The sequence below is a fragment of the Maudiozyma barnettii genome (genome assembly GCF_903064755.1).
Source record: "Maudiozyma barnettii strain CLIB 1767 genome assembly, contig: KABA2_06, whole genome shotgun sequence".
In the NCBI taxonomy this organism is placed as follows: domain Eukaryota; kingdom Fungi; phylum Ascomycota; class Saccharomycetes; order Saccharomycetales; family Saccharomycetaceae; genus Maudiozyma; species Maudiozyma barnettii.
The window spans coordinates 717,751-741,842 of NW_024545243.1; the positions used below are offsets into that span (position 1 = coordinate 717,751).

Sequence of the window (24,092 nt, forward strand, 5' to 3'; positions counted from 1 at the left end):
ACTCACACTTTCTCACTCCCTTTAAATATCTCCGTGGCAAGTGGGCCATTCAGAAATATTTGAAATTTGAAATTTGGGAGTCGTTTTTCTCCGCGGGGAGCAACACGACGTCCTTTTGCACTGCGCGGTAATACTCGCAACAAACAATGTTTACGGTGTGTAAGTGTCACTTTTCACGGAGTGCCATTTTATTAATTCCGATTAATAATCAATATTCTTTTTTTTTTTTGAAAAGTGCGAACAGGGTTTTCGCGTTTTCGTGTTACCACAACTTAAAAAAATTATATTCTAGTTATTTATTATAATGACACAATATATATATATATATTACTAATGTTTCTTTTAACGGTTGTTTTGGAAACTCTTCCTGGCGTCGATTAAGTTGTTCGCATTGGTGACACCTGGTAAATCCAACGATATGCGTGCACGGTCAACACTGTATCTATTGTCCAACGCATTAGTATCCAACATCTCTTGTCTGGTTTGATCTAGCGACGTTCTATATCCAGTAAATGGATTCTCTATATCGTTAGGATCGTTCTGTTCCATATTTGGTGAGAACAACAAGTCCTGTGTCTCCTTCGGCGACGTGCCAGTAGGACGTTTCCATTGTCTTGATTGTCTTGCAGTATTTCCGTCTCCAACTTTGATTCCCGTTGGAGCACCGGTATGTTCATTGTTTAGCACTCTCATAGGAATCTCCTCTGTCATTATACTGTCATGAGAACCATTGGAACCCTGTGTAAAGTATCTATCCATCTCAATCCCAGGGTGGCCACCTCTACGGTTTTTGTTGATTTTGGGTCTGTTTGGATCGGTGGGATCATAACCCTTAGGGTACTGATCATAATCACCTCGAGCCCACATTTCACGAATAATGGTGACATCTTTAGGGTAAAAGAAATCATTGTAACAATCTATTGTGAACCTTGGCAATAAACAAAACATGATCCCAATGAAAAATACACCCCAAAACGTTGGAGATCCATAGATTCTAGCAGCACCTTTAAATAATTCATGAGATTTCAATGAACTTGACCAAACACCAGTCCAAAAGAATAACGATATACATGATATTCCGATGAATAACGTACTAAACCAATCCCATCTATATTGATGTAATAAAACATATAAATTACATGATATAACAGCAATTGAAGCAACCATTATACCAACATAATAACGATGATCTAATCCTAACCCATTCTTTGTAACAACCATAGTTCTCTTATACACACAATATGGGAAGAAAAATGATATTAAAGATTGATATAACCCATCAAACATATACCATAAAAATTTACGTTGATTCCATTCCAATCTTAAAATACCAACACGATATAATTGAGGTACCACCAATGATACAGTATCACTGACATCCTGATCCAAAATACCTAAAAAGATAACTGGCAATGCAGTAAACACTAAATTGTAAAACATCAAATAAGTATATTCAAACAAATAAGAACCATCATAATTGTTATAAATACCATACCAGAATAAAGCCATAGTGAAGATAACATTCTTATAGAAAAATGCAGGAATCATTTCAGCTAATCTCTTATACGACCATCTACCATGAACTAAAATTAATCTTGTTAAATATCTAAATTGACCAATTGCATAATCAGAACACATCACAGCTTGACGACCTTCTTCACCAGCAATACCGACACCAACATCTGCAGATTGAATCATTGCAACATCATTGGACCCATCACCAATAGCAAGAGTCATAACATCAAGGGTATTCTTAACCAATTTAACCACAGCAGCTTTTTGGGCAGGAGATACTCTACAACATAGAACAGCTCTACAATTTTTGCATAACAATAAAAATTTACGTCTAACAACTTCATCGGACAATGAAACCTTTAAAGCATCACCATCAATCACCACAGCAAAATTACCACTTGGTTGATCATGATCATTCTTGGAATCAGCTAATTCTAATTCTGTACCACTTAGTCCAAATTTCTCGTGTAAGTATTTGGAGATTAAATTATCAACAACTTCTTCAGGTTCAGAACCTAAATCTTGAACATCTTCACCACCACTCTTGATGACTAATAGTTCCATATCACTGTTTAATAAATTACACGAAAACCCAATGTTAATAGCAGTTTCCACTTTATCACCAGTTAAAACCCATAGTTTAATACCCGCCTCAGCAAGAATTGCAATAGAGTCAGGAACACCATCTTGTAGACGATCTTCAATGGCAGTACCACCTAGTAGTATTAAATCACGTTCCATTTCTTCAGAAACTGCATCAAGTTTCTTTTCTCTGTCGGAGACAGCCGATGCAGCAACATTGTATTTAGCATTCCATCTTTCATATTCAGACCAAGATAATTCACGTTGAGCAATACATAGAGTTCTTAAACCTTCAGTGGCATATTGTTCCAAATGTAGAGCAGTTCTTTCTAATAATTTTTCGTCATTTGCACCCTTCTCAACACTTAATCTTGAATAGATAATAGAATCAGCACCTTTACAGATTAATAATGCTCTAGGTTCATCGCCTGGATTGGCTGCTGGGATCTTAACGATGCAACTCATTCTCTTTCTAGTTGAATTAAACTCTAATAGATTTAGAATTTCAAACTCCTTTTGAATACCTTGAATTTCAATAATTAACCCCTTCTTTGTTTTACCGACAAAACTGAACCCCATATCTCTAGCAGCAGATACTAAAGCTGCTTCATCGGGTGATTGGGCCTTAATTTCTAACTTATTTGGATCTTTATTACTTGGTTCGACAAGTACAGAATGACACAAGGCCAGAGCTAACATGAAATGTTCACAACATTTTTGTTGTTCCTCACCACTTTGAGCTTTTAAATCTTGGACAAATTCTTTAGAGACAAAAGTAATCTCATCAGGATAGAATTGAGAATTGTTTGACAGTCTCGATAATTCATCGATCATTACGTCTCTATCCTTGGATATACCTTCTCTCTCAGTACGACCTTCTTCCTCGACATCAATACCTTGTCTCTTTCTTAAACCAGCCAAAGCCTCAGTATACGCACGTCCATATGTGACACCATTAACTGTACACTTTTTAAATTCCATAATATTTTGAGTTAAAGTACCAGTCTTGTCAGAGAAAATGTATTCTATTTGACCTAAATCATCGGAAATATTCCAAGATTTTGGTGTACATGGGTAATCAAGTTTGGCATTGTATAACAAAACATCGCCATAAATAAATGCAGCTTGAGCGGTTTTGATAATTTCAATAGAAATATATAAGGAGATAGGAACCAAAGATTGGAATAAAATAACAGATACCCAAAAGGACACAAACCCATTGGTGGCAGCCCTACCGGCAGCAGTACCAAATTCAAAATAGTCCCTTGATCTTGGATGTCTATCATAATAAACACCGTTGATAATACCAGAAATGAAACAAATAATGAATAATAATAAGAAATTCATTAAGACCGAGAAATTTAACTCTCTTGAGATTCTTGACTTCTTAGTTGGAGTAACACCAGCATTTAACATGATCTTAGTTTCACTACCTGTGAATACCACGATACCCATTGCCCATTTAGTATTTCTTAGAGTACAACCACGTAATAGCATATTATTAATAGAAGCAGGTTCATTCTTTAAATCACCGTCCTTGGAATCAACCCATTTGGCATTACCTTGGTAAGAATATAAGTTTGCATGAGGACCTTCACTTTCAACCCAAAATTTGGATCTAGCAACATCTCTTGAACTTCTAATCGTTTGACTACATTTAAGAGCTTGACGAACTTTCAGGTTTGTTTCACCATCCAAATTCTTGGTTTCAACGTAACAAGCACCGTCTGCATCAGAGGTAGATAGCAAAATAACATCGGCAGGAATTTCATCGTTATTATGAATACGAATGATATCACCTACAGATATACTTTTCCAAAACCCTTTTTCGAATTTGCAATCTGTTCTAGGTGGTAAAGTACGGTCCATCACAGACGCTGCAATCGCGCCATCTACTTCATTGGAATAATCCAGGGAAGCACGTCCCAAGTCAGTTGAGTATCTATAGCTTCCTACAGAATCAAGTGAGCCACGGGGTGCATTACCACTTGTTTGAGCTACTCTTTGAGCTCTCAGTTGATTACGTTTACGCATAGCACGTTTACGTTTACCTTCCTCGGTGAAACGACTCTTACAGTATTGAATGAATCTAAACAATAATCTCGAATTTGCTTTTTTAAATTTTCTCCACAATGAAACATTATCTGCTGATACATTATCATTTTGAACACCTATCAAAATATGTGTATTTGTGTTATTCACTTCTAAATCAAGAACGGTACGTCTTGAATCTTCCATAGCATCTTTAATTGCAGTAATGATAACAATGACCACTAATGGCACAGCACTCAAACCAGGATTTGTAACACCAAATATTTGAAATGCACCTAAAATGTTTAACACTAAGAAATAAATATTGGCAAAATTTGTAAATTGAAATAATATATTCTTAGGTAAAAATGTCAGTGGTGTGTACTTTGTGGTTCTAATTTTATTTGTAGCATATTCAGCAATTGGTTTCCCCTCGGCATCCAGCATGTCATCAGGTAGAGGCATATTATAGTAAATTGTTCTTAGTTGATCTGCATGATTGTTATCACCATCTTCATCTTCCTCATCACCTCTTACAAATTCTTCAATTGGATTAATAAAATTTCGTTCAGCCCACTTCAAAGTCTTTGCTCTTCCGACCAATGGATTACCATTCGGTTTCCGTTGAGTGCCTACTCTCATTCTCTTCATATGTGTGTTATCAGTCTGTTCAGACATATCATTTTCTAATTGAATATCGTCGAAAGTACCAGTATTCCCAGCATTACTATTAATCTGTGGAGTTGCCTCAAAGGAATGGATATCATCATTACGGCCATCACTTAGAGATAAACTTTCTAAGGATTCATGAATATCTAGATTATTATTTCTAATGGGGTCCTGATTAAGCCCTTCAAATGTGAACTCATCACCAAAGGGCGACGAAGCGACATCATCTTCAAAGGGATTAGTTCCAGCTTGTTTCTTGGAAGACATTATGTTAATGCACTTCTCTTGAACCTATTTCGCTTTCTCCTTCTTGTAATAAATGAAAATTCTTTTTCTATCAAAAGTAAGTTAGAATATTAAATAAAAATATTGATGGTGAGTCTTCCAAATTAATAAATATAATCCCTCAGAACTTAACCAAAAAATTGACGTGTTCCGTAAATAGCAACTTATTATCAGCAAGTAATTACAGTAGCAATTACAGACAACCAGTAAACTATATGACCTAATCAATTCTTTTTAATCTTTACAAATGCTACGAACGCTTCTTATTAAATATATTGGATCAATCAAACTTCTTATATCTAAAAAAACTGTTTGCGTGTCTCTGCTTATTACGCCCACTGGTGACTTTTTCCACGATGCATTTTTTTCTTGCTTCTTCTAACAAATTTCTAAAATTTTGTTCGTTGTTACCCAAATTATGGTGTATGATACCTTCTCGCGCAGAGTCTACGTGAAATTGTTACCGGAGTTAACTTCGATAGGCAGATAGTCAATATTTAAATAATAGATGAGAGGATTACGAAGTCAGGGATGGCTCGACTAAGGTGACGACGCACTCCCTTGGGTAAACAGAGTAAATAATAACGATGATATTAGGCAAAATATTCAGATAGATACTAAAATTATACAATATACAGTTGGAAAAAAGGACTAACTACATATAGTTTGTTCAATAACCCTGTTGTAAATTATTTGTTTGGGTCTAGGATAGAGATTGGCAGAAAAAAAAGAAAACTAACATATCCTGTTGACATCGAAAATAAAAACAACATTATCAAAAAAAGAAGAATGAGGAACAAACTGTAGTAAAAAATGTAGCCTTTGTAAATAATATACATAAAGAATTTTGCTTCCTATTTTATACTGTTGTAGAACAAAATAAGGGAATTCTTTAGATGTATGATGTGGTGTGGGAGTGATAGTAATAAAAAGCAAAATTCGTCAACAACAAAATAAAGAGTCAATGTAATAGATTGGAAAGCTTATTATCACTAAAAGGAGTTCAATTTTTCGTAATTTTGTAATAACTGAAAAGAAGATACTCCTGGTTTATTGATTCAATACTTAAATAAAAGACCATTTATAATAAAAGAATAATCGAGTCCAAATATAAAAGTGAATTGTATGGTACAATAAAGGACAACAATAGAATTGGGGTAGGGTTGATAGTGGAAAGGAATTAACCTAAGAGAAACAAACATAAAAGAAATTTAAAGGAAAAAAATATATATAAACATTAAAAGAGTGTAATAATTTTTTTTTTCAAAATACTTAAGCAGATTGTTCTGGTTCAGCAGCTGGTGCAGCTTCTTCAGTTTGTGGAGCTTGTTGTTGTTCTTGCTTGAAAGATTCGTAAGCAGCAGAAGCTTCGGTGAAATGTTGCTCGAACAATTCATCGTTTTCCAACAAAGAAACAACTTCTTGTGGAGGTAAGTCAAGGATCATACCAGTAATCTTACCAGCAGCTTCTTCATCGGAAGTCTTGGCAGAGATCTTCTTATATAGTTGTTCACCTAGAGCTTGTCTTTGCTTTTGTTGATAGAATTGGTTTGAGTTAGCACCATTTCTTGGGAAACCACCTTGTGGAGCACCTTGTGGTGGCATACCGTACATTGGACCGTTTCTGAATTGTTGTGGTGGAACACCGTTCATTTGTTGTGGGTTTGGACCGTTGAATGGAACACCTCTTGGTGGCATAACACCGTAGAACATTGGTGGCATGAATTGACCTGGAATACCAGCGGCGGCAGCGGCAGCGGCAGCAGTAGCTTGTTGGTATCTCATTTGGTTTCTAGCTTGGATTTGTTGAGCTAGTTGGTTGCGTCTAACATCCTTTCTTTGAGCAATGGCAACATATAGTGGTTTACCAGCAACAATTTGTTGGTTCTTTTCAGTGATAGCCTTAGTAGCTTCTTCTGGACTAGAGAAACAAACGAAACCGAAACCCTTAGATTTTCCGTTTTCGGTAGTCATAACCTTAGCGGAGGTGATAGTACCGAATGGGACGAATTCTTCCTTTAATTTTTCATCATCAATTGAGTCATCAAGGTTCTTGACAAACAGGTTAACACCTTGGTACTTAGCCATCTTTTCTTGTCTAGTAGCTTCGTATTGCTTCTTTAGAGCTTGCATACGTTCGAACTTCTTTTGAGCACGACCAACGTATAGCTTTTGACCCTTGAAATCAAGATCATCCAATTCTTCGACAGCCTTGGCAGCATCTTCGTGGTTAACGTAATTAACGAAACCGAAACCCTTCAAAGTACCTTCTGGGGTCTTTTCTAGAGCAATGGAAGTGGTTTCACCGTACTTGGAAAATAAGTCTTCGAATTCCTTGTCAGTAGTTTCTGGGTCGATATTCTTAACGTAAATGTTGGAAAAGTTAGCTCTGCTTTCTTCTAATTGAGAATCACGTTCCTTTCTGGACAAATGAGTGGCAACGTAAATTTCTTTACCGTTTAATAGCATACCGTTAAGAGCATCAATAGCTTCCTTGGCGGCAACTTCCTCTTCGAAATGAACGAAACCAAAACCCTTAGATTGACCATTTTCATCAGTGGCAATCTTGGAAGATAAGATGTTACCGAAGACAGAGAAGGTGTCGTATAGAGCCTTGTTGTCAATATCTTCATTCAAGTTTTTGATGAAAATATTACCGTTACCCTTCTTTCTTAGAGCAGGGTCACGTTGGGACCACATAATTCTACATAGTCTACCTTTAATTGGAGTGTAGTTCAACTTTTCAATGGCAGTGGCACCAGCTTCATGTTCGTTGAAGTTAACGTAAGCGTAACCTAGAGAAGTCTTGGTAATGGCATCACGACAGACACGGATAGAAGTGACAGAACCGATTGGAGAGAAGATGTCGTATAACAAAGCTTCAGTTACAGATGGATCCAAATCACCAACATACAAAGAGGTTTGGGCGGTCTTGTCACCTTGTTCCTCAGAGGAAGTAGAGGTTGGGGCAGTTTCTTGATCGTCGTTGATCTTTAGTTGTTCCAATTGTTCAACAGTTTTTTCAGTAATATCAGACATTATTATTTATTATTTGGTATAGGATGGTTATAATAAAAAAAAATGTAAGTTTTTTTTGTTTTAAATTGGGGGTTTTTTAAATTTTTTTTGGAAATTTTTCAATATATGGTAATAACAATAATATGGAAAGCTATTGAATCTATTAAAACTGGTCCTGGGGTCGGTAATCCAAATTGAGATAAAAGTGCTTTAATACTATTATAAATTAACGTAGTGTTTCTGAAGATAAACTAATGAAGTTATACGCAGCTCACCGAGTTAAATGAAAACAAGAAGTAAATTAAACTAAATAAGAATGTACAACATATATATAAAGTGATATAAACTTATTTAATAAAGAACAATATACTTTTATTAAAAATAATGTGTTATACCGTCCAACATCCTACCTTCCAAAAGGTGCAAAATTCTCATTGCAACCCCAGCCTGATAGTGAGAAACAAGTGATGAGTGTAGTGAAATTACCTTGCGAAATGGCGAGTTGGACAAAATTGGAAAATTCTACAAAGTTCCACAAACTTTGGACTCACCAGAAAACGACGAAAAAAAATTTTCGCTTTTTTTTGTCTTCACAGCAGCTGTGCATCTCATAGAATAAGAAACGAGAGGCACAGAAAAAAGAAAAATTTTCAGTTCTCTATCACTTATAACGAGTAGTGGCCTATAGCTTACCTTAATAGATGATTGATTGGTTATTTAATAATGGAGATAATAATAATATACAGATTTATTAGTTATATGAGGTTGGGTATATGCATGCTAGTTGATTATGTTCTCTTTGCTCTCCTTAGGGGCGGACCTAGCAGTCCGAATCTTGTCATACATAGCCATTAACTTGTCGCTTTTAACATTGGCAGGCCAGAAATTGGCAGCGTAAGACCATAGATGTTTACATAGTTTGTTAGTTGGTGTACCTGTACCTGTAGCCTTCTCACGCTCTATATGATCACCAATATTCGTTAGTTCTGTCTTAAGGATATTGGCCCAATCTCTCCTGTCAAGACCTTTACCACCACGTCTTAGACGTTGTAGTGAAGTACGTACTGTAGTCATCTTGGTTCTACATTCATTTTCATCCATACTATCATATTCCTTAGTGTGTTTATCATCACTGACACTAGCTACCTTTTGAAGTTTTGGTACATTTGCCTTTGGAGCTGGGCCCTTTGGTGGTGATAGTTTTGTAGCAGGCCCTTTGGGTGCTGGTCCCTTAGGAGCGGGTCCTCTTGGTAAAGGTTTTTGACGTTTATTTGGTGGTACCTCATTTTTTCGATTTACCTTCTTGGGTATTAAAACACCGTTATCGTTAGAAGTCTTACGAACTCTCTTCTTTCTTGGGGCTACTGGTGTCTTATCAGAAGTAGTAGAAAGATCTGTTCCCGAACTACCAGCTTTCCCGGTATTTGGAGTTTGTTCCTTTGTTTCATCTCTCATTACTGATATTAAGTAATCGACTCTTCTACCTAGATGTATGGCCCCGGGTACTTTCTTGGAAGATCCAGTGATACCTTTACCCTTCTTGGTCGTTTCGTTTTCACCGGTACCAGTGTTTGTTTCCGCTGATGAAGAAGATTTAGGACCTGATTTCTGTTGTTCATTTAGAAATATTTTATCACTTAAACCCAAAAATGGATCATCTCTAATGTGGGTCCATGCACCATAACCATACTTATAAACACCTACTAATAACTTTTCATCATCTTCCTTGTTCCAGTTACAACTCCAACTTTGAACTGGTTTGGGATTTTTGTTATTATCTATTTTAAATTTTAAGGAATCCTCCTTATAATGATCATGGATAAATGTCTTTAAATACTTTAATTCTTCCGCACGATTCACTAATGATTCAGCATTTAGCGATTTTACACCTTTAAAGGTAAATAGTACGGCCTTCTTTTCTTTCCTCTTGGCAGCAAGTCTTGTAAGAGGATTTTCACTTGGTTGGTCTTCCATCTTAATTTGACCAGATTTTAATTTCAGTCTGTATTCAGATGCATCCTTTTCGAGTTTATCCATGATTTCATTTCTTTTACTTTCTTCGTCTTCTAGGTATTCTTTTGCATTAGTCATTAGTTCAGAATAAATTTCTTCATATTTCTCAATGGATCTGACAGGTAATACATTGTCAGCAATTAAGGTTTCGAAGAGATCAGTCAAATCACCATATTTCAGAACAGCTCTATATAATACACGAATCTCAGTTTCTCCGATGGCGTTTAAGTTGTTAGCTCTTGCTCTTCTTCTAGATCTAGAATTGTTTTCCTCTTCATCATCTGAATCCTGAGGAGTACCAGTTCCGTTGACACTGTCTTTAATTCTTTTCAAGGCATTGTCCCTTCTGTTCATCATTTCAAGTTGTTCTTTGACATATTCTTCGTCTTTACGTCTTAATTCTTCATCTTGAAACTTCTTCAAATCTTCCTCAGGAATAATATCGTCCCAATCAATATCGGCTTTGTAGTCTGTAACTTCAAATTGTTTTAAGAATTCCTCACCACCAAGGTGGGATTCACCAAGTTCAGGTGTTGTGACATGGTCCTCCGCATGATTCAAAACATCATCTAAATTCAAATCTTCCAGTTTCTTTTGATTATCTGTAGCAGCAAACATATTACCAGCACCAAATTTTAAGATTTCAGATAGTTCACCAGCATTTGGATCACTCTTCTTTCTATATTTGTTACCATCTGTGACACCTAAAGAAATAATAGCATATTCCAAAATCATCTTCTTACGTGCTCTCTCAAGAATTTCTTCTTCAACGGTATCCTTTGATACAAATCTATAAACCATGACATGATTCTTTTGGCCAATACGGTGAGCTCTGGCCATTGCTTGCAGATCTGCTTGTGGATTCCAATCAGAATCAAAAATGACAACGGTATCAGCAGTCATTAAATTAATACCTAAACCACCTGCTCTAGTTGACAATAAGAAAACGTCATCCTTAGAATCAGGAGCATTGAAATGGTCAATAGATATTCTTCTTTGCCCGGAAGAAATCGTACCATCCAATCTTTGGAAATTTATACCTTTGATTGATAGATAGTCACCCAGAATGTCCAACATACGCACCATTTGTGAGAAAATAAGGACTCTGTGACCGTCTTTCTGTAGTCTTGTTAGAAGTTGATCTAATAAAACCATTTTACCGGACGACATGATTAGCCCTCTCAGAATATTTTCACGAGACATATTACCGGCACCAAACTTTTGTAGAACACGATCTTCTGCATTATCAAACAGATATGGATGATTTGATGCCTTCTTCAGTTCGCTCATGATATTCAATAATGAAAAATGACCACCTTTTGAACCTTCGGTTAAAGCTCTATAATTCTTTGTAAGAATGTTTTTATAATATTCAGTTTGAACATCAGATAACTCAACACGAAGGATACGCTCAGTTTTTGAAGGTAATGATTTTTCAACATCTTTCTTTAATCTACGTAGAATAAAAGGTTTAATTCTTGTTTGTAAATCTCTAATATATTCCTCTTGTTCAGTGTCTTGATTGTCGAAATCAATTTCTTGATCGATTGTAAACCTACCAGGCATTAAGAAATTCACTAAAGCAGCCAATTCTTTGATGTTATTTTGCAAAGGCGTACCAGTAATTAGAAGTCTATTAGAAACCTTGAAGCTATTTAGTGACTCATATAAGGATGATTCCGCATTCTTTAATCTGTGTGCTTCATCAACAGCCAAGAATTGCCATTTTATGGAGCCCAATTCAGTACGGTCTTTTAGAATATATTCGTATGTTGTTAATAGAACGTTAAATTTCATATGTTTCTTCCCTTTGGCTTGTGGATTCGTATAAAATTCATAATCTCTAATTGCTTCTCTCGATTTTTGGTTACCCATGTAGCAAATACAGTTTAATTCGGGTGCCCATTTAGCAAAAGTTTCTTGCCAAGCTGGCATTGTGGATAATGGTACGACGATTATATGTGGACCACATTGTTTTCGAGAATATATTAACCAACTGATAAATGCAACAGTTTGAACGGTTTTACCTAAACCCATTTCATCTGCTAGGATACCATTATCATTTTTAGACCATAAAAAGGCCATCCAGTTGATACCAGTCAATTGGAAATCTCTTAATTCACCTCCCTTGATATAAGATGGCTGTTCATCCAATTTAGAAAATTTAGGTCTATTTGAACCATAATTATCTGAGTATTGTGGTAAGATGTTTGAATTTGTTCTGTTTTGGAAATGTCTAACCCCCTCTGGTGACAGTTTGACTATATCTGATGCATTTTCCCAAGTAGCCTCATCGTAATTCAAACGAGACCATTTAACAAGGTACTGTAATTGTGACGTACCGTCATCTAAAGTGATACGTTGACTATCGATAATTCTTTCTGGGACCGTATATTCATCAAATTCATCTGAGCGTCTTTCGCGTTCCATATCCATAACTTCTATATCTTCACGAGTAATGTATGGATCCAATCTAACTTCTTGGTCTTGTATTATAAATTGTTTACAATAATTGTCAAGTCTTTTGGTACCTTTGACTTGGTCTAGGGAATCATAAGTTTCCCATGTGTTGTGTAAATGAGATTCATCTGCCCATTTGATTAAGAATTCAAAACTTAGTTTGCATTCTTCCAAGCTAGGGACTTTCTTCAATATATCTTGGTTCGTATTTTCCTTTGGTCTATGATTCACAACGATATCAATTGAATGAACTTCTTCTAAATTAGAAGGTGTCACAGAACCTTCTTCTTCGAATTCTGTTCCATCTAAATCTTCATCCATATCTGACAATTCTCCTTCAGACTCTAATAAATCCTCGTCTGAATAATCAATATTATAATTAACAGATCTATTGTTATTACGTGATGAGAAACGTGTCGGAAGAACTATGTCTTCGTCTTCTTCGTCTTCTTCTTCTCCTTTAACCTTTTTTGTCCTCATTGATTTCTTCGGTTTGCTCTTCTTTGTGGATATCTTCTTTTTTGTCTTTTTAATCCCTACATAATCATCCTCATCATCCAAATCATCATTAATAAAATCATCTAAATTATCTTCGTCATCATCATCCTCATCACCCATATCATAGTCCGCATTATCGTCATCGTCTTCATCGTTATCACCTCTTGACCCAGTTCTAGATTTGTTAGATCTCCTAGGTTTACTCACTAGGGCATCTTCATCTTCACTGTCATAGTAGTTTTGATGTTGATTAGCAGTAGAACGATGAGATCTTCTAAGACCGTATAACTCTGGATTTTCGAGAACATCTTCTGAGATATTACTTTTCATTTTCTTCAAATATTCCTTAATTAATTAATATCAATTTTAAATTTTTTAAAAATTTGTAACTTTATGAGAAATTACTGGCAATGTTTTAGTATTTATCACAATTATTATGGTTATTTGGAACAAAGTGAAATGGAGAATACTAAAATAAATAAAATAGAAACTAAGAAGAAAAAAAAATGATAGATATCTTTCTGATTCTGGTTTTTTATATAGCCAAAAAATAGAAAGAGAATTTTTCAACCTGATGAGCTTTTTGAGATTAGAATGTCCTATAACTCTGTTTATGAAAAGAAAGTTCACCTTTTATTATTGTTTACCTTTAGATAACTAAAGAAATGGAACGGTCATGACGACTCTATTTACTATGAGAAACGTTGGCTAATTTCGGTGAAAAAATATCCAAAAAAATAACCAAAAAATGGGTATAATTTAGTTTCAAGTAAAAATAAGCAGAGAGACAGCAAGACAGCAAATAAAATTTTATATACAAGAAAGTAGAGAAGTGGAGAGGGTAACGTTATTTAAGATGATGTGAATGTTCTGTATACTGCAAGAATGAAATTGATTTATTAAGGTAAAATGTAAGATTATCATCTATAAGACTTAAATCCAAGTAATAGTTTAACATTTATTTTGGACAAGGATAAAAAGTCTTACTATTATACTTTTATTCCAGTAACCTTAAAGAGATAAACTTCTTCGATAGAGTATAATGAGTAATAGTTGATGCTTTCTTTGCTATTCTTAAATGAGGTAATAATCAAAAACAAAAATTGTAGCATAACAATACCCACTAGAATAAAATAATTAACTAATAACAAAATAAAATACGATAATATAGTTTAGTTACCAACGACTAATATCTATTTGAAATTGAATGAGGTAAAAAAAGTTTTCCAATCAAAAAAAATATTTGCTGACACTTGGGCACATGCTCAGTTAACAAATTAGTAGTGGAGGACAAAGTAGGAGAAACTAGATTACAAAAAAAAAATTGAAGGACAAAATTATATTTTGAATAGAAAGTTTCCCGAACTACGTAGTATGTTATGTTGTACTGCTAATTATGAGTATACGCAATTAACATAAAATTGTATCGATTTGTATTGAAAGTGTTCGTATTCAACGGTACCGGTGAAATGTAGCGGTAAGCAAATTATAACTAGTAGAAAACAACTCTTGCATCCACCAACATTATAGTATACTTCAGTGAAGAACCTTAATCATTTATCAAAAAAGCTTCGACATATGTATATTAGTATTATTGATGATTATAATGAATCATCCATTACTCTTTGAGTCATCAAAACTGAAATTTCTATTCATTAGGCACGAAAGACACCAAATTTTCAGAGGGAATATAATTTTCTTTTAGAATTTTTCCTCTTTTCCAGTCTTCGCCTTTTATACATTTCAATAATTTATTTTTTATTTTTTTCAGTTTTAAGCCCGTGGACTGCTTCTGTAAACGTCATTCGACCTTAAAGGTGGGCTTCTATACTGTGACATGAATGACATTTATTTTCAGACCAAGTCAGGTAGCATATATAAAGGAAACAATTAGAAAAATATTGGATTCAATAACAACTAGAGGTTCTTAGTTTTGGATGACCAAAATATGTTGCCAATTTTGCTAGTATCATGTATCCATTTCTAGAACAAACGCTTAATGTTTTATTATTACTATGTTAGTTATATATTGCACGTATTCCTTACGTAACGACTCCATCGCTCAGTTTGGCAGGTTCATATGTCCTTTATCAGATAATGAGCTCATATTATTTGTTTAACTTCTGAAAAGTATCCTTCATTTCGTAAAGATGAATTATGTTTTGCTCTATATTCTAATGAAACTACATCATTCATGTAGTGTTACATGTTTCAATCTATACACTTAATACCAAGTATTTTTATAATCGTTATTTTTGGGGGTGTCATTGGTACTATATCCAACTATTTAGACTCAACTGCTTTTAATATTGCAGTAACATATATTAACGATACCAACTGTAAAACTCTAGATTTAATATTCCCTGTTGTTCTAATGTCATTCTACAATTTTATGATGATTTGAACTGTAGTAAGAATAGCTACGGAAAATACAGAAGCTTACTATTGACTATTTTCCCTGTTGCTAAAACACTTATTTCTCCGCACTTACTTATCTCTATTAAGATATATTTTATATATTCAATGTATTAAGCAACTCATCAGAATATTTTTTTTATTTAGTAATGAAGATATACATGAATACCCTCTAAACTGATCCCTTCTTGTATTTCTCACAGTCGATTTTTGTTTTATGAATTTTCTATAATGTCTTGTATCCTTTGATATCTTGTTTTTGCTCAATTTCTTAGTGGGTGCTAAACTAGATCGATTGTTGTTTTTAATAGCTGTGTTTATGTAATCTAATTGTTCTTCTTTTATGTTGTATTGATTTGGATCTAACCAAAGTATTCACATACGATGACTTCTATAACGTTTCCAGTTTGTCGCTAACCTCCACAAAGTATATGTATTACTCATCAGTAATAACTATATGTCATAACATATATATAACAAATATATCTTATATAAATGACAATTTACGCATTTCTATAAGATTATAATTACAATACCAAGATAGGATGTTGTGTCGTAATTTTAATTTTAATGATCAAAACAATATATTGGCCACTATTCAATACTAAACATTAATATATTTTTAGCAGGATTATCTTAAATTTTGTTTGTTTGTCTTGAGTTCAAAACAACGTAAACATTACTAAACATGTAAACAAAAAACCAATAGTGATAAAAAAAAATGAGACCCTTTCTTTTCATTACGTAATTTCTGAGCAAGAGTAAACTTAGCTTTAAAGTACTACATAAAAATAGGTGTATTTTATCCAACATGTACCTCCTTTACTGATTTATATGTTTCCCTAATTTTAATGATTTGCATTCTTCATATTGGCAATCAACCGTGGTTCCCTTTCCCTTCCCTCTCTGCAGAGCTTTATTGAGTCAATAATAAAATTCTGGATTTGCGCATCATTGCTAAAAAATTTACTACCTCATACATAGTAAACCAGACAATATATATAAAACATATATATATAAAATAAAAGAATAAATCATCCATCATATAGTAACTTCTTATAACTTTTATTATATTTTCTAGGTAAGGTAGACACTATATTATCGTTAATCACTACGGTATCTTATACTAAGTTATTACGTGCGCTTTCATGACTGTTGATAAGGGACTATGGATTTTGGGTTATGGCTCACTAATTTATAAACCACCTCCACACTTTACACATCGAATTCCCGCCATTATACATGGGTTTGAAAGAAGATTTTGGCAAAGTTCTATAGATCACAGAGGTTTACCAGAGGCGCCTGGGAGAGTAGTAACATTGATATCATACGAAGATATTGTCGCTAGGGATGATTTCAAGAAGGATTTCCATCTGTATGAGAGCCAAGATCCAACTACAATTTCAAGGAATGACCTGACTACTGTCGGTGTAGTATATTATATTCCGTCTGATCATGCTGCGGATGTTAGAGAATATTTGGATATAAGAGAACAGAACGGGTACACCTCTCATGAAGTTGATGTACATTTGGAAGTATCTCCTTCTCAGGAAGCCGAGTTGAGGGACTCTCTGAAACATTTAGATATTCATGAACCTTCTGGAAGAAGAGTCCTTAGAACTTCAGTATACATTGGAACTGTGGATAATGAGGCCTTCATCGGTCCAGAGGATATTAAGGACACTGCTGGAGTCATTGCTACTTCTCATGGTCCAAGTGGATCTAATTATAAATATTTGAAATTGTTATGTGATTCCTTAGATGAGATGGTTAAAGACGGATCGATGAAAGCTACTGATAACTACTTAAAGAAGTTACTTGATGAAGTACACAGGGAACTCTAACGACCATACATCCGCACTTACATATAAATATATATCTTAATGTCTGTATGTGTTAACCTATAACGAATTATGAACAAATTTCTTCCATTTCTGGGTGATTCTTCCTTCGCCTTAATCTTCCTTATTTTTTTTCTTAGCTAAGGCAATACAAGTGTATAAAGAAAGCTTTTAATAAAAAAAAGGAAAAAAGAGATGAGACATTTACACATCATTTAAGATAAAATACATGAATACACCATCACCGATAACAAGAGTTAAACTGAATATGATCATTACATAAGGTTATGACTGATAATTTGCCCAAAGAATATTTTGACCTTATAAGGAAAGTAGTCAGGGAAAAGAATCAGAATGGTACGACTAATGAACGTCCATTAAAGAGACGTCGTCGTCACAGGGAGAAATTACCCCCGCTAAATTCTCAAATCCCCACAGACCCAGATATTATTGTTAATTTGGATTCTGATGATGATGGGAATTTTATTGATGATAATAATCAAGAACAGACCCCTCAAAGTGAACCTATTGATGTTGTGAATCGGTTAGATGTGGAAGAGATCCATAGTGAAGGATCATCACCGACATTGACATCGGTGGAACCAGAAGAGTCAGTCAGTGAGTACGATTCCGACGATTTTGAGGATGTGTCTGATACGGAACCTAACGAAGACAAGATCAAAAATATATCTGTAACGATTCATAAGAAAACTGAACCTCCGGAGGTGAAAAAGAGTCAAGTAAGGAATATGTGTAGTAATGAGGAGAAGAAAAGACGGAAATCCATGCATATGTTTCAATTACTATGTCTTATGTGTCATGGTTCGATTCGTAATAGATGGCTCAACACTTCAAAATTAATGAGGAAATTAAATAAATTAATCCCCGATAAGACCTTGGAGTTGTTACATCCAAAGAGAGACAATGAAATGATATTAAGAAGTACAAGAAAGTTACTTGATGGATTGAAACAATCTATGGAAATATGGCAAAAACATTGGAAAATCGTCCAAAAATATCATAATTCTACAGGGTTATACATGAAGATGTGGGATGAGCTATCGAATAATGACACACGTTCTAACATCACAAGTTCTCAATTGATAACTAAACAAACATTTATAAGACAAGTATTGAAAGGTGTTGGAGACAGAGATGTTGCTACACAAGGGTTTGTAGCGTTGTTAAGGTCCTGTAATGTCAATGCTCGTTTGATTATGTCATGTCAACCTTGTGATTTTACCAATTTGAAAGAAAATGATGTACCATGTAGAGCTTCTTATGATGATATGGTGAAATATCCGATCTTTTGGTGTGAAGTTTGGGATAAATTCTCCAAACAATGGATCAGTATAGATCCAATGAACTTAAAGACTATTGAACAGATCCGTCACTCAACCAAGATGGAACCCAAGGGTGTTATGTGTTGTAAACGTAATATGATTCGATACGTGATCGCCTACGATCGTCAAGAAGGGTGTCGTGATGTGACGAGAAGATATGTGAAATGGTTGAATGCAAAGACAAGAAGACGACGTATTGCAAAAGATTCTGACGGGCTTCGATGGTACCAAGCAGTCCTTGAGACCTTACATCGGAGGAAACGGACCAAGATCGATGATTATGAGGATGAATATTTCCAAGTAAGAAATGAGGACGAAGGTATGCCTGATTGTTTGGCGGATATGAAGTCCCATCCATATTATATATTGGAACGAGATCTTCACAGTAATCAAGTATTACGTAAAGGTTGCAAAGAATGTGGCTATTTGAACCTTCCAAACAATAAGGGCCTAATCAAGGTGTATGCACGTCGGGACATCCTTGATTTGAAGAGTGGCCGACAATGGTACAATGAAGGCCGTATATTAAAGAAAGGTAGTCAATATCTGAAAGTAGTGCAACGGAAGACACGAGAGGGAGAGATGGAAGATGAAAGGTTGTATCCCGTAGAGGCCACCGAGACCTATATGCCGCCATTAGCCACGTACCCATTGGGTGAAATCACGAAGAATACCTTTGGTAACCTTGAGGTATTTGTTCCCTCAATGATACCTGGCAACTGTTGTCTTGTGGAGAGTCCCGTAGCTATCAAGGCTGCGAAGTTCTTGGGGATCCAATTTGCACCTGCGGTGACGAAATTCAAGTTTGAACGTGGGTCTAAAGCGAAAGCAATGATCAGTGGGGTAGTGGTTGCCGTGTGGTTTCGGGAGGCAATGGTTGCATGTATTGATGGGATTGAATATGTTGAAGAAGAGAACAAGAGACAAGAGGAAGAGATCTGGTCGCTGGAGTCATGGCGAGTATTCTTGACCAAGATGCGGATCAAAGAAGATCTAAACAACACTTATGGTGTTGTAAACGAGTCCGAGATGCAGTTGCAAGAAGAAGCACCAGAAGAAACACCAGAAGAGGAAGAGTTTGGTGGAGGAGGAGGTTTTTTTGTTAATGCCACAACTCCTATGGATAAGTCCAGTCTACATCAAGAAGAAGAAGAGGAAGAAGAAGCGGAAGAAGAAGCGGAAGAGTGTATAGATACAAACCATGAAGATCCCCCTCCTGACGAGATAGATGATGAATATGCTACATTCATGGACGATATATCGTAAATAGACATATATATATAAATGTGTGATTCATTCGTTATACACACTGTCGAATGAAAAAAAAAAATATAAATGAAAAAAGGTGATACGTAAGTAATATTTTTTTGGAAAAAAAAGCAAAAGCAAAAGCAAAAGCAAAAGCAAAGCAAAACAAAACAAATAAGAATAGGAACATTACTGAAACGTAGACACACATACATATATCAGCAAAAAAAAAAATAGTAGAACAAGACTAAGCTACAACATAGGATGAGTTTTTTATCGAAACTATCGAAATTGAAGAGAGACACTAGCGAGAATAATGGTAAACCATCACATATAGCACATACCCAGAAGAATAAGAATAGTCATATTGAAGATGAAACGTCATCTTTATTACCTAAGAATTATATACGTGATGAGGATCCAGCGGTTCGTCGACTTAAAGAGATCCGTAATAAAGAGCGGTTAAAGAATCAATCTAGTGAGAAACCAAAGCGTACACCTTCAAAACCTCGTACTGTTACGAAACGTAAATCCAAAAATGATATGGAACAAGATATAGGAACAGTTTATAAACGTCGACTTGGTAGTAACAATCGCAATAACAACAACAACAATATGATAACAAAGAGACGAGAACCTATTAAGAAGATGAGTTTTGACGAATTAATGAAGCAAGCAGATTCACAAACGAGACCGAGTCCAAGTCCAAGATCTATTGCTAGTAATACCAATAAATCTATACATTTAAACAAACCTGGGTTTAAGAAACGGAATCCCATACGAGAAAGAAAGGTTGTTTCTTCATTGAAGAAGAAAGATAGCAATATGACCACGCAAGAACAACCTCAAATGGTGCATCTAAACACAAGGATGAGTACAAGTATAGCACGACCTCATGCGCGATTCGAAGCCAAACTGAATAAAAGACGTAATAGATATGAGGAGGACGAAGACGAATATGATGAGGATTTAGACGATTTCATAGAAGATGACGAAGAAGAGGAAGAATCTGCACAATTAAGAGATCGTGGATACGATCGTAACGAGATATGGGCAATGTTCAATAGACGTGGTCACAGTAATCATCCACGTCCAGACGAAGAATGGGAATCTGACGACATGGAGACTAATGAAATAGATATAATGGCGGAGGAAGAGGAAGCCAGTAAAGCAGCGAGATTAGAGGATAAAAGAGAGCAGAATTGGTTACGTAAACACGATGAAGCTAAAGCTCGAGTGAAAGCCCGAAACCATTCCAAGGGTTAGTTAGGAGTCATCTTAACAGAAATACGTATATATATATATATATATATATATATTGTATAAGAATGGGAAAGAACATCACAGGATACGACGTGCTCAAGTGAAAAACAACAACAACGACAAATTTTTGTTGTCGTTTCCATATAAACAAACAACGACAACGACAGAAAAAAAAAGTATAAAAGCGAAGGCCTCTCAATAAAGCGGGAAAAGCGTCGTGAAAATATTTGGTGTGTAGAAACGATAGTCTGTGATACACCCAGACCCCCACACGCGACAAACTTAATAATGAATAGCAGCAACAGCAACATCAACAGTAGCAATCCAGAATTAGAGGAAGAAGAGGTGTTCCAGAGAATACAGACTCACTTCCCACCTGCCAAAATCAAGAAAATAATGCAAACGGACGAAGATATTGGTAAAGTATCACAAGCGACACCCGTTATAGCAGGCAGGGCACTTGAATTGTTTGTCTCAATGCTAGTGTCGCAAGCTGGCCAAACGGCCCGTTCCACAGGTAACAAACGAATCTCTGCGGACACTTTACGTGAAACAATTATGCATTCGGAGAAATTTGATTTTTTACGCGAAGCCGTGTGCGGTGATGATGCGGATGCGGATGCTGTGGACGCTGTGGCGGATGCTTCCGCCTCTGCTGACGGCAGCGAGTGAATGTGGAAAAGTGAAAGAGAAGGCGAGAGAGTATTCGACACACCCACGCACCCCACCGGGCAGCCTGCCCGTTTTTTGCTCGTTTGGCGACTCTCCAACTGTGTGCTTGTCTGCTTGTGCGGGCACAGACCGGGCCGTGCAGAGGGCGGAGCCACGACTGCCAAAACGAAACTTGAAGCGAAGTGAGGCTCAGCCCAACCGGCAACTGGCGACAGCAGCAGCAGCAGCAATGGCAGCGCGGTAACACGGCAACCGGCGATAGGATTTATTTTCAGTTGCAAAGATAGTTATAAATATATCTGGGAGAGAAAGCGCTGTGCGAGACGAAATCGAGAGGGATGGGATGACTCTCTACCAATTTAAGTCTGAGACTGGCAGAAAGAACGCCTTCACGCACACTCGTTTTTTTTTATCAGATTTCAATTTTATAGACCTGCTAAATTTTTAATACTCCAAGCAAAAGGTAGATGAGGTGTAATCATTTGAATATAAAGAGAGAAGGTAAAAAGGTGATAAAAAATACAGCATTTGTAACTATGTGATTCTCTTGTTCTGTCTCTGTATGTAATTATTTATTTACTTACTTACTTATATCTGTAGTTGCAAAAATTTTATCAATTATGATGGTTGCAAGAAGTAATACATACAGTGTTAGAAGACCTAACCCTGCTGCTAATAATAATAATAATAATAATAGTAATATGATGATGACGATGGATGATCCGTTCTCACTGCAATATAACAACACAAACAACATGAACATGAAGAGAAACGCAAGCGTGCGTCGTACTAGAAGTATCAATGCTCATATCTACACTTCAAGTAATGATCAGTCCACAAGATCAATGTCGATAGGTTCCTCTCCTTACGATTTTGCTAATAGTTTGGCAACACATAATAAAGGTATGAAACCATTATTAAATAATAACCAAATTATGTCGCCTTATCAAGTACAGAGACAAAAAATGCAAAAAGCATTTGTCTTTAATAATGGTGAAATCTTTACTCCAAAGGCAACTCCGGTCTTCTCTGCTCCTCCTATTACTACTACCACTACTACTACTACTTCGACTTCGACTTCGACTTCGTCTCCTAAGAAGTCGCGGGGAAAAATATCTGGCTTCTTTAAAGGCTTGGTTAGAAATAAATCCATCTCAAGAGAGTCGCAAAGGAGTAAGCCTCCTGGTACTAGTACTCCCATTTCTTCAGCTTGTGTACCAATACCCATCGTGACGGTAACCGTACCAACAACGACTCCTTCGCCATTCACTACTAATACAGATGCTAACATTTTACAAAGGCTAGAAAAACAATGGGATACTGTCCATTTGAATACATCCTTTAATAATTCTATATCAACTCCAACTTTACATTCGACCTCCTTTGGCTCGTCTTTATCAATCTCTTTAAATGACTCCTTGGATGACACTCATTCAACGATGGATCATGTAAGGTTTGCGTCAGAGATATACGTAGATGAAACTTATAGTGGGCTGGATTATGAAAGAGCAGATCCAGAAGATGATGGCAAGGGCGACTCGGGCGTATCTAATTTTAATAATAATTCAATTAAATTGGAAGTGAATCATTACAAAAGAAATGAAATGTTTGTTCATCCAGATAGCAGACGTAATACTCATTTCTTTAGATAATCTTCACCCTCATCCTTTTATAGACATTCTTTATATATATATATAAGATTCTAATTTTAATAAATATATTCATTCCCTTTAATATTGACGATATAATCGTGTTTATTCACCATAGATTATTGCTTACTATATGAAAAAGCAACATCTCATTTTATAATGTATTATTATCTTGGAAGTGGAGTGTATACAAGGTTTCCAAGTGTATTCATTCCATTCTTCTTCATCTTGTACATGCTAGTCACAGAACGATATCATTGGTTGTCATAAAACTTCAACAAAAAAAAATAAAGAGCCAATATTGTGAAAATAGTTTACTAATACAATTGACATAATAAAATGTTGTTAAATCAATGATTTAGGTACGATATGTCCAGAGAATCTGAGATAGAGGTTCCTCCCTCTATTAGTCTCTTTATATTATACATATTTTAAATATTGTTGAACATTTAAAGTTTTCTATATATTACATGTAGAGCTTCTTTTTATGTCATCTTGTGAAAATGTTCATCTCGTCGATTACGCTCTGTGTCATTATGTGATGACACATATAAGCAAGTTTTGTAAATGACAGAAATTATGTGGAATCA

General features: G+C 35.5%; 8 protein-coding genes across 8 annotated transcripts; 5 read left to right on the forward strand and 3 right to left on the reverse strand.

The window, feature by feature from the left end:
* Nucleotides 1-342: 342 nt before the first annotated feature.
* DNF1 (aminophospholipid-translocating P4-type ATPase DNF1) lies at nt 343-5,064 on the reverse strand (the record flags this gene model as incomplete). The annotated part of the gene is made up of 1 exon (XM_041551415.1): nt 343-5,064. One exon carries the CDS (start codon nt 5,062-5,064, stop codon nt 343-345), a length of 4,722 nt encoding a protein of 1,573 aa, XP_041407349.1.
* A 1,290-nt stretch (nt 5,065-6,354) lies between these two features.
* PAB1 (polyadenylate-binding protein) lies at nt 6,355-8,121 on the reverse strand (the record flags this gene model as incomplete). The annotated part of the gene is made up of 1 exon (XM_041551416.1): nt 6,355-8,121. The coding sequence occupies one exon, from the start codon at nt 8,119-8,121 to the stop codon at nt 6,355-6,357; it is 1,767 nt and encodes a 588-aa protein (XP_041407350.1).
* Nucleotides 8,122-8,880: 759 nt separating this feature from the next.
* Nucleotides 8,881-13,401, reverse strand: CHD1 (chromatin-remodeling ATPase CHD1; the record flags this gene model as incomplete). The annotated part of the gene is made up of 1 exon (XM_041551417.1): nt 8,881-13,401. The coding sequence occupies one exon, from the start codon at nt 13,399-13,401 to the stop codon at nt 8,881-8,883; it is 4,521 nt and encodes a 1,506-aa protein (XP_041407351.1).
* Nucleotides 13,402-16,634: 3,233 nt separating this feature from the next.
* GCG1 (gamma-glutamylcyclotransferase) lies at nt 16,635-17,330 on the forward strand (the record flags this gene model as incomplete). Its single annotated transcript, XM_041551418.1, has 1 exon — nt 16,635-17,330. One exon carries the CDS (start codon nt 16,635-16,637, stop codon nt 17,328-17,330), a length of 696 nt encoding a protein of 231 aa, XP_041407352.1.
* A 284-nt stretch (nt 17,331-17,614) lies between these two features.
* On the forward strand, nt 17,615-19,936 carry RAD4 (Rad4p; the record flags this gene model as incomplete). The annotated part of the gene is made up of 1 exon (XM_041551419.1): nt 17,615-19,936. The coding sequence occupies one exon, from the start codon at nt 17,615-17,617 to the stop codon at nt 19,934-19,936; it is 2,322 nt and encodes a 773-aa protein (XP_041407353.1).
* A 246-nt stretch (nt 19,937-20,182) lies between these two features.
* On the forward strand, nt 20,183-21,184 carry SPT2 (Spt2p; the record flags this gene model as incomplete). Its single annotated transcript, XM_041551420.1, has 1 exon — nt 20,183-21,184. The coding sequence occupies one exon, from the start codon at nt 20,183-20,185 to the stop codon at nt 21,182-21,184; it is 1,002 nt and encodes a 333-aa protein (XP_041407354.1).
* Nucleotides 21,185-21,469: 285 nt separating this feature from the next.
* On the forward strand, nt 21,470-21,853 carry BUR6 (negative cofactor 2 transcription regulator complex subunit BUR6; the record flags this gene model as incomplete). The annotated part of the gene is made up of 1 exon (XM_041551421.1): nt 21,470-21,853. One exon carries the CDS (start codon nt 21,470-21,472, stop codon nt 21,851-21,853), a length of 384 nt encoding a protein of 127 aa, XP_041407355.1.
* Nucleotides 21,854-22,476: 623 nt separating this feature from the next.
* On the forward strand, nt 22,477-23,505 carry KABA2_06S07106 (uncharacterized protein; the record flags this gene model as incomplete). The annotated part of the gene is made up of 1 exon (XM_041551422.1): nt 22,477-23,505. One exon carries the CDS (start codon nt 22,477-22,479, stop codon nt 23,503-23,505), a length of 1,029 nt encoding a protein of 342 aa, XP_041407356.1.
* Between the last annotated feature and the right edge of the window lie 587 nt (nt 23,506-24,092).